Source organism: Agrilus planipennis, unplaced genomic scaffold (genome assembly GCF_000699045.2).
Source record: "Agrilus planipennis isolate EAB-ADULT unplaced genomic scaffold, Apla_2.0 scaffold250, whole genome shotgun sequence".
Lineage (NCBI taxonomy): Eukaryota > Metazoa > Arthropoda > Insecta > Coleoptera > Buprestidae > Agrilus > Agrilus planipennis.
This window is the reverse complement of record NW_020438989.1, coordinates 130,211-146,563: the sequence shown is the minus strand read 5'-3', so window position 1 is coordinate 146,563 and position 16,353 is coordinate 130,211. Positions and strand designations below refer to the sequence as shown.

At 34.1% G+C, this 16,353-nt stretch overlaps 1 protein-coding gene across 5 annotated transcripts in view; it reads right to left on the bottom strand.

Annotated features, from left to right (window-relative positions):
• The window catches only part of LOC108740591, a 140,863-nt gene that overhangs the window by 90,050 nt on the left and 34,460 nt on the right, over window positions 1–16,353 (bottom strand). For 4 of the 5 annotated variants that reach the window (XM_025975656.1, XM_025975664.1, XM_025975655.1 and 1 more), the window contains exon 2: window positions 5,610–5,845. In XM_025975656.1, coding sequence (XP_025831441.1) covers window positions 5,610–5,845 — 236 coding nt within the window. Of the gene's footprint in view, window positions 1–5,609; window positions 5,846–11,150; window positions 13,108–16,353 lie in introns of those variants that run through there. The other variant, XM_025975658.1, reaches the window with a different exon arrangement.

Genomic DNA, 16,353 nt, shown 5'->3' with positions numbered 1-16,353 from the left:
GTTCCATCAAGCAAACGCTATTATTTTGAATACTTCAGTTTACATTATTTAGAATATTTAAATAAATTAATGAATTAATCTTTTTTGTACACTTATATATTTATTAAATGCATCCCCGGGCTAAAATTTAAAGTCGGTAACCCTAGTATACTATAACAATAACGAGCCCTAGCCAAGGGGGGATGCACAATAAAGAGGAAATGAAGACTTGAACATTGTAGACACAATAGATATTATTAATAGAACCAGAGAATCCGTAATTTCAATAAAGCAACAGGAAAATAAAAACTTAAAAGGAAGTGCTAAAATTTTTGCTAGAAAAGTTAAAATTAATCGAAAACAGAATTTTCAGACATCACAAAAAACGAAGACTTCCGGTAAAACTTGATAACTGTGAATGCAATGCAGCGAGCTTTAATATAAATATGTTTTATAGAAAAGAATTTTTAAGCGTTTAAGATAAAATTACAAACTTTTTACGAGATAAACTACTGGTTAGAACGTTTGAATTCAATATTAAATATTCTAACAAACCTTTTAAACAAAAAGAATATTACAAGTAAAAATACTAAAAAATTGATTCTGCGGTATCCACCTGATCATAAACACAGGCGAATTGTATTAGGTACTACTTTTAATAATATCAGTACTTTAAGGGAGTTTGTCGAGTAATCTGTAGTAGGATGAAATTAAGTTGATAATTACATTTCATTTATAAATGTATATTATTTGGCGTGCGTGTGTAAAACTTTAGTTGGAAAAATACAGTACAGCAGTTGGTTATTCTGTTGCTCCTCCCCCCTCCCCAAACAAAATACTTCGCTAGGGGCCTAAACTTATCTTTTAGTAAAAAAGCTTTTATTTTGTTGCAAACAGTATAAATTGGATTCAAGCACCATACAAACCGCATACGTAAAGAAATCAAAAAAAAATGCGGATTCATCTTTAGATTTTATTTATTCTTCACTTTTTGTGCGTTATCTACCAATCTACTACTTTTAAATGTCATTTTCCACTTTCCATCAGTACTTGTATAGACAACTGACACTATCTAATAATAAGTTGCGTGCCATACGTCCGATTCCGACGTATGTGTGCGTACCCTCTTAATTTGATAACGGGACATATCTCTTTTTCCCCTTTGATGATATGTCATTAGTAATTAAAATAGAGTATCAGTTGTTGATATTTTAACTGGTTAATACTGATTAATATCAGAATTATAAACAATAGCACAAGTAATGGTTTCAACGTTGGTAAAGATTCATCTGTGGAAGTTATTCTGTAGTGAAACAGTTGTTGTGTGTAAATAAGGTGAACAGAATTTTAAAATAACTCAGTTACGCACTGGTAATGCCACCCTAAGGAAAAAGAAAACTTAACTACATTAACTACAAAAAAAAAATTTTTTGGGTCTATTATTTAATGAATTTTTTCTGACTGTCTACATCGAAAATGAGTAACCAGAAACTCCTTATATAATAAAGTTTGGTTTTGTACTTTATACAATGATAAATAAATAAGATTTGGCAGATTGTTTAAATGGAAACCGTTGCGAGGGACTGAGGGGTAGTGCGGCGGTGGAGCGGGGAGTAGCAAATGACGTTGAATCTTTCTGCTGAATTTGCGGCGAGTTCATTAAAATAAAAGCCAAAAAAGAATTCTTTTATCGTTTCACTTTAAAACGATGCTTTGGAGGTAATAGGATGTAGGTAGGGGAAATCGTTACTACTAATAAACATGTTGCAACTCGGACTAAATAGTAACTTATTCCACAAAACGGATAAATCATGTGTCTAAAGGTGGTCCAGTGAAAACAATTTTTTTAAAAAATANCCGCTCATTTACCGATTATAATATGGATCATTTAAATATACAAAATTCTCCTAAAACACCTCATAATATGAACTGAATTTTGAAAAAGACAAAAAAACTATTAAAATAACACTAACAATTCTACTAAGAATTAAAAAAAAAAAAACGAAATATTCGTATCCACATCCATATATTCATCCTCGTTCTTATTAGCATTCACATCATATATACATAGCTGAATCCCCACTAAAGTTGGCATCCTCATTCGCATCCCCAAGCTGAATCTCCACTAAAGTTTGCATCCGCTAAAGCACATCCCTTAGGTACACGAAGAGAAAAATTACCATGCACATCACTATAAAGTGGGCGTAAGAAACATGTATTGACAAAATTCAATTACTCCAATAATTTTTGTAATAGAACCTTATAAACTTTACTAGAAAGCATATGAATTTTTACTCCACTAGTACGAGAATTTTTCCAATATTAGTCAGTGGCACCGAGACTATAAGACAGCATAAAATTTTTACAAAATTTTTCTCTCTGTGTACAAGTCTAATAAAAGGTACGTAACTATTTGGCATACAAAGTAATTTTTGTGTAGAACCCAATAGAAATTTCATGCGTTATGGCGAATTTTATCAATTGCAGCAATTAATTGATAAATAATACTGGTCTGCAAAACAATTTTTTTTTTCTCTCCTCATTGTTTTCATGCAAGATAACATTATATTTGGTGCTCTAAACACGGAATTTAACATGCAAATAAATATATTCTCCCTCCTTAGTACAGTCTTATATATTATTAAACTATAATAACACATCGAATTAGTGCCACTGATAAAAAAAGTTGCTCTAAAAGTAGAATATACCAAACTAATTGATTTTAGATAATTTTATTTTATTTCTAATTACGGTAAGAGGACGAAGATAATCATGGGTAATCCAAGAAAGTGATGTTTAATAACATCATCTAGAATAACAAACCTTCAATCTTATTAACAATAATGAGAAAAGGAAACAACATCTTTGAAAGTTGTTCGACTTCTGTACTATTTCATGGGAGAATAATACCAATATGAAACTACAGGAAACTAATGTTTATAAGTAATAGTACGAACATTAAATAAATTGGAAACTACGAAGCATAAAAAGCAAAATATTCTTCCACAATTGTCAAAACGATTAGAAGCCTAGAAATTAATATTTCCGAAATAAAAAAAAAAAGAATAACTGCGTAAGTTTTATCTGACCTCCACACCGATAAGTTGCCCCCAAAATGTTGTTTTATATATTATTTACTTCCCTAGGCTTCTACATAAAACTGGAAATCATCACCGATCTATAACTATAGCAGTCTTCATTGATTTTTCTTTGGGTTATAGACTTCAGGGTCATTTAGATTTAAGATAAATACCGGACAGATTGTATTATTTTTAAATTCATGAGGGTTTCTCAATGACGTAGCGTGGAAGGGAGGGGGCAAAGAGGATTCATGAGCTCCGGGGAGCGAAAAAGTAGGGGCGGCAAAAATATATTTTTCGATATTAGATAGAATCAGGCCCGCCTCGCAGTAATGTTAAATGCCCCAGTTTCTTAGTACTTTAGTGTCTTTTGGTGGATAAATTATATGAGTACCAAAAAAACACTAATAATAACAGATAACAGTTTATAACAATAACAACGAAAACACAAGTAACAAAAAGCACAAGGAGTGAAACAAACAAACGAGAACAAGGTAACAGAATTCAAGAGAAAGCAATTAAGGGTAAAACCAGATATTAGTATGGGAGTGCATGCAGGTATGGTTGAAGTTGGATTTCCAGGTAAAAATGATTGAAAGAACAATAGAGTTTAGACTGAAAGGAAATATTACTTGAAATGAAATATTAATTGAAATGAAATAAAATTAGAAAAAATATTTACACACAGAAAAAACAAAAAGAGTTATTTCGCCACAGTACCCCCCTGCCAGTGATGGAGTCACGAAAACCCGACTTGTAGGCGGTCTGGAAATCGTACGCGCCGTCCTGACCGCGTTGTCCGCTGTTGCAAGGGCGTTGTCCGTGGCTGGGCGACTGGCAGTTCCGACGCGGGTGGTTGTTCCGGCACGGGTTGTAGTTCCGGTATGGGATTGGATGGTATTCCCGGATTCGCCGGAGTCTGCTGTATCTCGATTGTCCTTTCGTCGTCGTTGTCATCCAGGTCGGCAAAGATGTATGCCGGTTTAAGCCTATTTATACAGACCTTGACGTTTTTTCCGCGAATGTCAACANGATTAATATCAGAATTATAAACAATAGCACAAGTAATGGTTTCAACGTTGGTAAAGATTCATCTGTGGAAGTTATTCTGTAGTGAAACAGTTGTTGTGTGTAAATAAGGTGAACAGAATTTTAAAATAACTCAGTTACGCACTGGTAATGCCACCCTAAGGAAAAAGAAAACTTAACTACATTAACTACAAAAAAAAAATTTTTTGGGTCTATTATTTAATGAATTTTTTCTGACTGTCTACATCGAAAATGAGTAACCAGAAACTCCTTATATAATAAAGTTTGGTTTTGTACTTTATACAATGATAAATAAATAAGATTTGGCAGATTGTTTAAATGGAAACCGTTGCGAGGGACTGAGGGGTAGTGCGGCGGTGGAGCGGGGAGTAGCAAATGACGTTGAATCTTTCTGCTGAATTTGCGGCGAGTTCATTAAAATAAAAGCCAAAAAAGAATTCTTTTATCGTTTCACTTTAAAACGATGCTTTGGAGGTAATAGGATGTAGGTAGGGGAAATCGTTACTACTAATAAACATGTTGCAACTCGGACTAAATAGTAACTTATTCCACAAAACGGATAAATCATGTGTCTAAAGGTGGTCCAGTGAAAACAATTTTTTTAAAAAATAGTGAAAATCAAACTATGCGTATATTTTGAAGTTGTGTTGGGTCTATAATAAGTACGCATTATCTTCTCATATTCATAATTTTTATTAGATAAAGAACTATTTGTTGTATATAATCAAATTGTGCGATCCGTTAGTTTAAGACAAGAGCCAACAAGGGCCAAACTCGCTTTATTTATCGCAGAATAACATCTTGCGCCAACCGGCGCATATGTCTTCCTATCAAACATATCTTTCCGGTCTTAATATCCTAATATCCTGATGAAACTACATACTACAACTCCAAATACTTTAATATAATTATATAAAACTAGTTGTTCCTATACTAATGTATTGTTCATTAGTTTGTGCACCACACTATGATGTTCATATTAGGAGACTTGAAGGAATTCAGCATAAGTTTTTAAGAAAACTCTCGTTATTGACTGAAAGTCCAATGTTTTATATTGACCATGATTATAAAGGTATACCCACTAGATTCTATTTGCCATCAATACAATCTCTGCATAAATATTTTTATTTGTTACGTGTATATAAAATTTTGAATAGCTTGATTGATAGTCAGGAATCAACTAATATTTTTAAGTCCAGAGAATTTGAAAGTTGCTCATCGTTGAATGAAAGCAAATACGTGTTTTGGCAATTTTTAAAAATCAACCCTTAAGGATGAAATGTTGTTACTACGTTTGTATTTGAAATCTAAGATGGCGACATTACACAAAATTAAAACGTTGTAAGGGTGAATTGAGAGTTAAAAAGTTTTATGGAGAAACAATATTAATTTCTGCGAGCGAAGCCGAGAGGAAAAGCTAGTATTTTGTAAAGGGCAATTTTGCCCATTGATACATAAATAAATAGGTATTATCATAATATAATATTTAATATATTTTACCTCGGGCGGAACGATTAATTATCGATGAAAATAAATTCTTGAGCCAATTCTCGGGCTGTTGGCATAAACGGCATATCCACCCAAGTCGAATATTTTTTCGTGCACATCGAAATCGACAAACTTTTGAACCGCATTTTGCACAGGCTACAACTTTTCCAACATCTAAAACTCCTTCAATGGATCGAAACTGTGCTCCACAAACATTACAGTGCCACGGTGAATGACCCTTAATTTTCCTGAAAATTAAAAACGAACTCGATTAAACAAATTATTTGAAGTAATCGAATAGTCAAAATTTGTATGATTAAATACAATAAAATTTTAACCGTGAATCTATTTTTTAAATGTTTATATTGAGTTCATTTGGGGTGTCTTGTTTAACCGAAAGATTCTCCAAATTTTGTGAGAAAGCATCTTCGCGCAATGGCTAACAATGATGTTTGGAGTACGGCAGTGTACGGGTGCGAAACATGGACAGTAGGCGTGGCGGAAAAGAAAAGGTTAGAAGCCTTCGAAATATGATACTATAGGCGAATGATGAGGATAACGTGGATAGAGAACGTTAGAAATGAAAAGGTATTAGAAAGAATAGGAGAACAGAGGATTCTATGAATGTCATTAAGAAATAGACGAGATAGGTTAGTAGGACACCTTCTCAGGCATGAAGGTCTAGTCAGAGACATATTAGAGACAGAAACGGAAGTTGGGAGGGGTAGAGGTAGACCTAGATTAGATTACTGTTCGCAAATAGTTAAATATATGGGGCGGCATGGCCTAGAGGTTTAGACCATTGCTTAGCATTCAGGAGGACGCCGATTCGATTCCGGGTCCGTCTGCCTTGGTCCAAGTTTTTCTATGGTTTCCTTGGATCACTTAGGCAAATACTGAGGCAGTAAATATTCCACAGATAATCTTTCATTCTCTTCTGTTTTCATTTCGTACGTCTCATTTTTCTCACCGGAACCACCACCCACCCATTCCCACGATTCCTGAAGAGGGCCTTCGGCCCTACATTCCGGCGTAGTCCGGAGGGACTGCCCGCCCACCAGCATTAATGGCTGGTGGGAATGAAACACCCAAAAGTTTTTTTTTTCTAGTTTTAGGTAAATGCAAAGATTAGTTCAGGATGGAAAAGGGTGGAGGTGCGTGGACTAAGACTGGTTGCTTAGGACTGACAAGCTTATGATGATGATGATAATGATAATGATGCTGACACCTATAAAATTAGGTTTAGGTACAACAATTTTAATTGTGAATCTATTTTTTCAATGTTTATATTCATCTGGGGTGTCTTATTTAACCGGAAAATTCTCCAGATTTTGTGAGAAAGCATCTTCGCGCAATAGCTAACAATGATGTTTGGAGTACGGCACTGTACGGGTGCGAAACACGGAGACAGATTTTGTGGTTAAAGCATCTTCGTGCAATGGAATTTTTGCTGACAATGATGCTGACACCCATAAAACGTGTCTTTATACAAACTCACTAGAGTGATGAAAACTATCAAAAGCACCTTCAATAAAATAAGTATGATATGTAACAAAACGTTTTCAAACGAGAATTATCAAATAGTTTAATGCCCCTGGCGCTCATCTTATGAGATCTATAGATGTTAGTACGTCAATTTCTTTAGGTAATCGTAAAACTAACGTTATATTAATATAAATCTACCCTCAAGGTTTGGTTAAAAAATATATGTGGAACTGTGGTCATACATATAGTAGAAGGTCACACAGCAGTAAATTTGAATCGCGAAAATTTTCCAAGCTTGAGTTGTTACTGTAATCTATACATATTTTCTGAAAACAACACACAACAGCTAGTGTGCCAGCAGCAATGTTTGTTGTTTTTGTTCACTTACAATTAGAGTCGTTATCAACGAGTCGTTGATGCCAAACAGAGTAAGTCAATTCGCGGCAAATAAAGGCTCGCGCGCACACCTATACCGGAATCAGACGGAAACAGTACGGAACGAAAATATATATGTTTTAAATATACTGACGTATAAAAAATCGACTTCAATAGTTTGCCTATAGGCATATATACGTAGACTTAGAATCATTAAAATCGGTTCAAAATTGACAAAGAAATCGCGTACCATGCATACAAAAAGAAAATTCAGTTGAGTCACTTGTTTCAGTTGAAAATATACGCAATCCTATGGAATAAAGCGCATTCATGCGCGACACTCTAAACCAGTGGTTCCTAACCTTTTTAATATCTATTGTTACCCCTGTGACCTACTAGGAAAACTGATTTTACCCCGACCTTAAAATCAATAATATCAATACAAACAACACAAGCAAATACAAATATCTTTAATAATCACAAATTGCACATCAGTCTTACAATTTTATATACCTAAACAATAAATTAAGTAAAAATAGTTAGTGTAATGGTTGGTATTATTTTGTATTTAGTTTTTTTATGTTAGCTTTAATTTCGCTTAAAGCCTATGTCATGTTCCACATTTAGGAGGATTCTGGTTTTTGTTTTCAGTGTAACCACAATTTAAAAGCCAACCACATTTATAAGTGGTGGCAAAGGGTATTGGTATTTTTAAAGCTGTATTAGCTAGAGCAGGATATTCGGCACGAGCTTTTCGCCAAAATGTGCTAAGATCATAATTTTAAAATTCTACTCTGCAAGTAGTATTCTGGCGTAGTCCAAGATATTCCACCTTGGCCGCCAGGTCTTTGTCTTTAATAATGTTATCATCCGTAGTAAATGGTCTTAATCCAAGAACTCGACTGACAATTATCCATATCCGGGAAATATTGCTTCAGTGAGTTTATTGCTGCAGATAAATGCTGAATCACAGAATTTTCAAATGTTATTTTGTTTGGTTTAATATTTATCAATTGTGCATACAGTTGTATAAACATCGGCACATCTATAATTTTATATTTTTACTATCTATAGCTACGTATTTTATCAGATTAGATCTTAATTATTAGATTCTTTGTTACCCCCACAGAATAATTGATTTCCCCCGCGGGGATAATTACCCACAGGTTCGGAATCACTGCTCTAAACATTTTAAAAATCAACTGTAACTCCGAGAATTAATGTTAAAATCCGTCCGCTGCCTATGGTATGTGTCGTGCATGCTAGTGCCGAAGATTATGCGATATAAACAGGAAGATGTAATATTCTTCTTCAAATGTCGTAGACCCCCAGAACATTGACGATCAGTTACATAATCTTTCTTCACTTTGTTTTCAACGAACCTTAACAGTGTCATGGTGCTCCGGCTGGCGAAGATTCTTGACCCCAGATGTTCTTCTGTCCCCAGCGTTACGATTTCTCTATTTGGAGCAATTCTTCATATTTTGGATTCCTCATTACCTGTACTCCTGCTTTGTTCTCTCTCTTGTTCTTTGTTCACGCGTTATAGAACCGCTTAATTCGTCACCCTGCCTATCTACGATATCCTCAGCATTCTTCGATAGGCACACATTACGAAAGCCCAAATCCTCTTGCACACTGTATCAGCGAGGGTCAATGTTTTCCTCCCGTAGAACAATATGCTAAAATTATAGCAACGCAGTAAGCGCATTCCATACTTTTGTATATTCTTAAATGATGCTCATGCTTGCTCTATTCTGCTTTCGATTTCATGAGTTAAATCTCGTTTCTCATTCACCCAACAGCCCACTTATTTGTACGTTTGTAGTCTCTACTATCTCTCCAAGTATTCTGATATCTATTAAACGGTCAACTATATTTTTGTTTTTGCTAACGACTATCATATTCATTTAGTTGTCTTTATATTTAAGTGTAAACACATTTGTTGGCTATGATCTACTTCCGCGGGTAAGAGTTCCTGTAAATCATCATATCTTAGATTGTCGATAACAATTCCGTTAGCAGTTATAGCCTCTGTTTTTGTTTCGAGGATCTCTAAAAATTTTTTCTGCATATTAATTAAATAATTAGAAGGACAACATACAATCAAGACCTAACGAAAGGCACGAAGACTAAAACCAAGACCAAATATGTAAAACTAAGATCAAATACGAAAGACTAAATGAAAAATTGTTACTTACTTTATTATTAGATTTATGAGTTGAACTATTTTAACAGTAAATATAAAAAAAAGAAACTTTTGAAAAAAGGGATTCTACAATAATGCCCTTGGAGTAAATGTTGTTTGTTCCTAGAGACGAACTAACTTTTTTTCGATACTTTCAAGTACCTTGAAGGAAGAGTCAATTTATGCATTGCAGGAAGGTTAAGTTCTGGAGTTTTCGTAACTCTCACAACTATCGACATTATTTTTTTTTACAGTCATGATGAACCCAGATGTATGACAGATTATTAAAAATTAGACAAACTATCAAAAAAAAAAACATTAGATGGGCAAGGCCAAGACAACACAAAAGACCAAGATCAAGGCCTAAACTATGTCAACAAGACCAAGACCGAATAAGCAAGACTAAAACCAATACCAAGGCTAGGTCTTGGTCTTATTTTGCTCATCACTAATCGGATAGCGTTATCATCAACAGGACTGATCTATAATATCCTCATTGGAATCATATTCGTATTTATACAATTAGTTTCTGGTTCATTATAGTAATACCCTTCTTCCAAAACCACAATCAATAACAATTCTTCGTCAGGGGAAGTCATAACACACGATACTAAATAAGGTAAATGACTAGATGATGGCCCCCACCCCCGGAGGGGGTGAGACCGCCACGAACTTTTTATGACACAGTGGTGGGGAGACCTCTCTCGATCCCCCGACCCCAGACCTTTACTCTAAATAAAATTTCGATGATGCGTCCTTCCGTTCCGTGCCTCCGACGTCCGTCCGATTCCGGTGTATGTGCGCATACCTTCGGTGAGAAGTAGCGAATATCCTTGAATATTAAAGTAATATTTTCAACCGAGCGGCATGGCCTAGAGGTCTAGACCATTGCTTAGCATTCGGGAGGACGCCGGTTCGATTCCGGGTCCGTCTGCCTTGGTCCAAGTTTTTCTGTGGTTTCCTTGGATCACTTAGACAAGTGCTGGGGCAGTTATATTCCACAGATAATCTTTCATTCTCTTCTGTATTCATTTCGTCCGTCTCATCATCTTTCTCACCCGAACCACCACCCACCCATTCCCACGATTCCTGAAAGCAGGCTGAAGAGGGCCTTCCGCCCTAACTTCCGGCATAGTCCGGAGCGACTGCCCGCCCACCAGCATTACTGACTGGTGGGAATGAAACACCCAAGTTTTTTTTTTCCTTCCGTTCCGTGCCTCCGACGTCCGTCCGATTCCGGTGTATGTGCGCATACCTTCAGAGAGAAGTAGCGTATATCCTTGAATATTGAAGTAATAGGTAATAAAGGTTCGACGATGACAAGAGCGGTAGATACACCTATTTACCTTTGTACATTGTACCTCGATATTTTCGTTTTATTTAATAGATACTTATAATGTGTGTCAACGTAACGTGTGATACAACAGTCCGATTTATTATCCCGCGAACCGTACATACCAACGTACGCATGTACGCTATAATATCGTATAGGTAATATAACTTACCACAGTCTACTTGTCATTCGTGACATAACTGTTCCTATTATTCATCCTACTTGCGGAACGAGAAAGTTTTAATTGCATAATTTTACAACTCTTACTTTCGGTCACGAGAACACTCGCCGCGGCAGTTATTCAAGAGATCTCTGTCGTCGTAGATCGGATTATTTTTGCATCTTAAAAGAGGCCCCCAAGGGTCCAGTTTACTCATTCATTATCTTGTTGTTCTTCTTCTGAAACGTACCTACATAAATAGCCATGTGTACCTGTAACGATTCCTGTAAATGTATTCAGTGACGTGATATTATGTTGCTTCTGTTTTTGTTTTGCGGATGTGGTGTGAACGGCTTCGAACCTCAAGCAGGTGTGAAATACGACTATCCCGTTGGTACCTACAGGATGAATCCGGACTCGCATTTCACATTGTTTATGGGATTATTCTTACTATGCACAATTGAAGCTGTGGTGGTTAAAATACTCACTTACGAGGCGATGGAGGAAGAAAGGCCTTCTGCAGCCAATATTTTTATGAACTTGTATGACTAAGTTTTATGAAGACAATGCGCTGCTTTCTCATATGCAAAAAAATGCACAAATAGAATAACTATTACGTAAGTCCACGATATCTTCATTACATTCCTGTAAAGTGGTCAAAATTTTCCGAAAAATTAAAGGAAGAATAAACTTGACAAAACAAGTGAAATAATAGTTATTTTTGGAAAACATGCTATATGCGATCATCCTACACGCTCTATTACGAAAAATAATAGAGAATGAATCATTTTCGAAACACATATAATATCTCCCTTATAATGATTGAACGATCGCGGTCATGAAGTCAATAATCCATTAAAAAGATTTTTTAAATAATAAAAAGAAACAACTGAGAATCCATGTAGAAAAAACGACAAAACGTGTAACTTATTCAATATTGTCAGTTACATTTCCTAGAATTTATCCATTCAACTTCCTAAAACAGCACGACCATGAAATCTCATCAATATTCTCATTCTTTTTGTTCAAAATAAACTGTGAAAAGCATGAGTATTTGTTCATGTTTCAAGATTCATTTTAGACATATGTTTCAACAATTACTGAGCTAGTATTATAATTCTGTGAAACTTAATAAATATGTACTTCTTACATTAACTTTTTCACGCAATCAGTCCACTCATATTAGCTTCTCTCCCTTCTATTTATGTATATCACTTTTTGAAACTATCCGTTACCATTTTTAATAGAAAAATATATTGATCATGACCTAGAAAACGCTATGAAAAATGTCACAGTGCATATTTAATGATGTCAATTTATATTTTATTTAATAACTGCAGGGCATTGTAAAGGCGAAACAATTATTGTTAAGCACGGTATCATAATTTTGATAATACTGTATTTAGGGTAGGTACTTAAAATTCGATACCTAATATGTACGTATTCTTTAGAAATTTTCATTCCCTGAAGATGGTAATAATTTTTATTGTCAAATATGTACATACTATTTTAAAAAAATGAAATGTCTGTGATTTATAGAGTTCTATATATATTTTTTGTAATAAATAATTTTCCTGTACATACATGTATATTTATGTTTCGTATGTAGATTGTTTTGTGACCATGTTTAATAAGTAACTAACTACATAATATGCATATGTTAATTATTTCTCAACGTACTTAACGCATTTAATTTGTCGAGACTGATATGTAATGACACCATACGATTATTGTAAACAAGTTTTTTATTTGAAACAACATTAAATTACCGTTTGCCTCGTTCTTTTTTATCATTAAATGGATTTGTTAAAAAGTCATAAAAACGCGTTGTGTTCCATCATGTTAAAGTACCCTACTTCATATTTTGTAAAAAAAAATATTAAATATAACGTTCTCCTAATTGCCTTAAACTATATTTATTGTCCACATTGTGCGGGTAATTAAATTGAACATTAATTTGTAATACTGTAAAACTTGTACTTGTACAATAAAAGAAAAATCAAAATGTGTTTAACATATATAAATATAGAGTGCAATAATTCATATTCAATACAAATTATAATACCATAAGTTGTTCCAAAAATTACAAAAGCAATGTATTTATTATGAAACTGAAAAGTAAATGTGTTGCACTCTGATAACGTATTTAACAATGCAAGTATTTAATTAGAAAATTCTGTGAAAATAAAGTGCTTTACATTGTGAATTCATTGTAGCACAATATTACTAATTACAGTTGGAATTTCTAGTGTTCCGTATCCTGAAGTAAAAGCGGAACCCTTATAGAATCACATTGTTATCCGCCTATCAAATTCTTGATTGATCATCGAAACCTGTTGATCTAGAATCTAGGAATTTGACACGAATGAAGGTCTCACAGAACAAGTAGCGGAACAATTCACAAAATCTTTAATTTTTTATGCCAACAGGCAGTTACAGAGCAGCAACATAGAGAAGTAAATATTAGCATAGGAGTCAGACAAGGATTTAATCTGTACATCGAAGACGCGATCAACATCATTAAAGGCAGTACAACTGTAGTGATAGATAGAGAGGGGCAAAAGATTAGTATGCTTAAATTTGCAGGTGATATAACAGTTTTAGCATCTAGCAAGGAGGCATTAGAGATAACCTTAAATAAAACGGAAGTTAAATTGACTAAACAGTATTCCATGAAGATAAATAAAACTAAAACAAAAATACTGGTGTGGAAGGGAAGAAAAAGTAGGGAAAGAGCGAATATAAAGATAGAAGACGCAGATTTTAGGTATCTAGGAAATCAGATAAGTCAGGACAGAAGGAGTAGTAGGGATATAAAGCAGAGGATAGCACAGGATCGAATAGACTTAAATAAAAAGAAATCACTTCTATGCTCGCGAATGGTTAATTTAGAAATTCGAAAAACATTGTTAAAGGTGTATGTTTACAGTTCGACGTTGTACGGGTGCGAATCATGGACGAAAAAGGAAAGGTTAAAAGCCTTCGAAATGTGGTGTTATCGGCGAATAATTAGTATATTGTGGATAAAGAATATTAGAAATGAAGAGGTATTAAACAGAAGAGAACATAGGACTCTATGGAAGTCAATAAGAAATAGGCGAGATAGGTTAGTACATATAGACAGACATATTAGAGGCAGAAACAAAAGTTAAGAAGAGTAGATGTAGACCTATATTAGATTACTGTACGCAAATAGTTAATGATCTGGGATATTCTAGTTTTAGGGAAATGCGAAGATTAGCTCAGGGATAGAAAGGACTGAAGGTGCATGTCCAACCAGTTTTAAGACTGACGACCTTATGATGATGATGCCATGTAAAACTATGACAAAATTTGGTGTATATATGTTATATTCCAAAATCGGAACAGACTTTTTAAAAAAGTTTATTAATACAAAGTACAGAACAGTAGTAGGTCTAGTCTTAAGATATAATGACTATTCTACTCTACGAATAGTTTTTATAAACTATGAGCTGTAAATGCAATGTCAGCAAAAGATGTCTTGATGTATCACGCTATATTTTGTCTTAACATATACATATTTACTTTACTTCGTGATTTATAAAGATGAAACTAAATGTGAAGCTTTTTTATATTAAGAGATGACCCTATTCAATGAATTTACTGCTGGCCTCGGATGGTATAGTACGTTTCACAAAGTGACAAGCTACACAATAACTTCCACTGCCTACTATAATTTGATCGATTTTAGATATATCAGTAATCATATATAGGGTACAATTTACACCCCTACCCATTCGTTCGTTTTATTTGTTTAGTTCCTTACTTTTTCTTAAGGCATTTATTAAGAAGATGCTCTTTGTTTAATGTAATATTTAATTTACGACATATAGTAAGTGCTTTCCTTCTTCGATTAGTTTATTTAACAATGCTTTTGTTTGTAAATACATTAAAATAAATTGTGTGTTCTTAATGGCTTTTTTATCCAAAAAGCATGACGCTTTCACTTTCTATAAAATAAAAAAGAAATACAAGCTCTATAATATTAAAATACTGATGTATTTGGTAATAAAAGGCACGGACGTCATTACATAGCGCTTATACATACATTGAACTTTAAATATAAAAATTGATTTAAGTAAATTGCAGTACTATTCAGAATCTCATGAGCCTTGATTACACAGTTAAAAAACCCGTTTGATTATTATTTACATATTTCACTCTCTTAAAAACATTAGTTGTTACTGTTTACAATGCATTTAGAAGGTCTGGTTAACAACCGAGTCAATGTTTTTATAATCTTGCGCACGTGAAGGCTTATGAGATTTTGAACTAACTATATCTTTTACAATCTGTGAAGATTTAGAAGTTTGACGATTATGCAACACATTGAGATACGTTTTAAATCAGCTTGTTATTCCACTATACTTGTATACACATAACAAGACTTTCTTTTTATCGTAACCGTCCTAATATCTAGGAGAATTTGCCCCAAGAGTACGTACCTAAATAAATTTTTATCGTTTTGATTAAGTGTTTCGTTATATTTGTGAGGAAAAGAAAAATATGGAATTCGTTAAAATATGGTGTTTAATGAAATGTTTATTTAGTCCAGTCGGTAGAGAATTTTCCCGACATAAATTTGTTACCGGAAGGGAGTTGTTCCTTGTTGTAGCCGGGGAAAAGTTAAACATTCCTGTATATCTTTAAACTGAAAATGTTTATCCAAAAAAAGTTATGACAATAATTATCTCTCTGTTGGGATAAACAATTAACAATATCGTACTTACAAATTGACCAATTTACGTCCACAAAAAATTCTTTGATTCCAAATTTAAAAACCATCATCTAAATGTGATAAAATCATTAAAATAAGTCATTTTTGCAACAATCACTATAAAGAAATGGCAAATGACTTTTTGGGATTATTGCAATAACTAATTGACAAAATTTACCGAACCGCGATTCAAATTCAACGGTTTATAATTTCTCTACAATTGTTATTCGAAACTGCATCATCATCATAAGGTCGTCAGTCCTAAGACTGGTTGAACATACGAGGGTGGATTGATAAGTTTCCGGCCTAACCAAGAGATGACGCCACTAGGCCTACCTTGAGGTGACATTCTATAGTACCATCCTTGGATAGCTTGTAGCTATAGTTTCAGCCCGATCTCCTTGCTAGTGTAGGTTTGACAGCACGCTGAACAAGACGCCTCTGTGGTTTTCGTAAAAATGGAAAAGCAGGAAAATC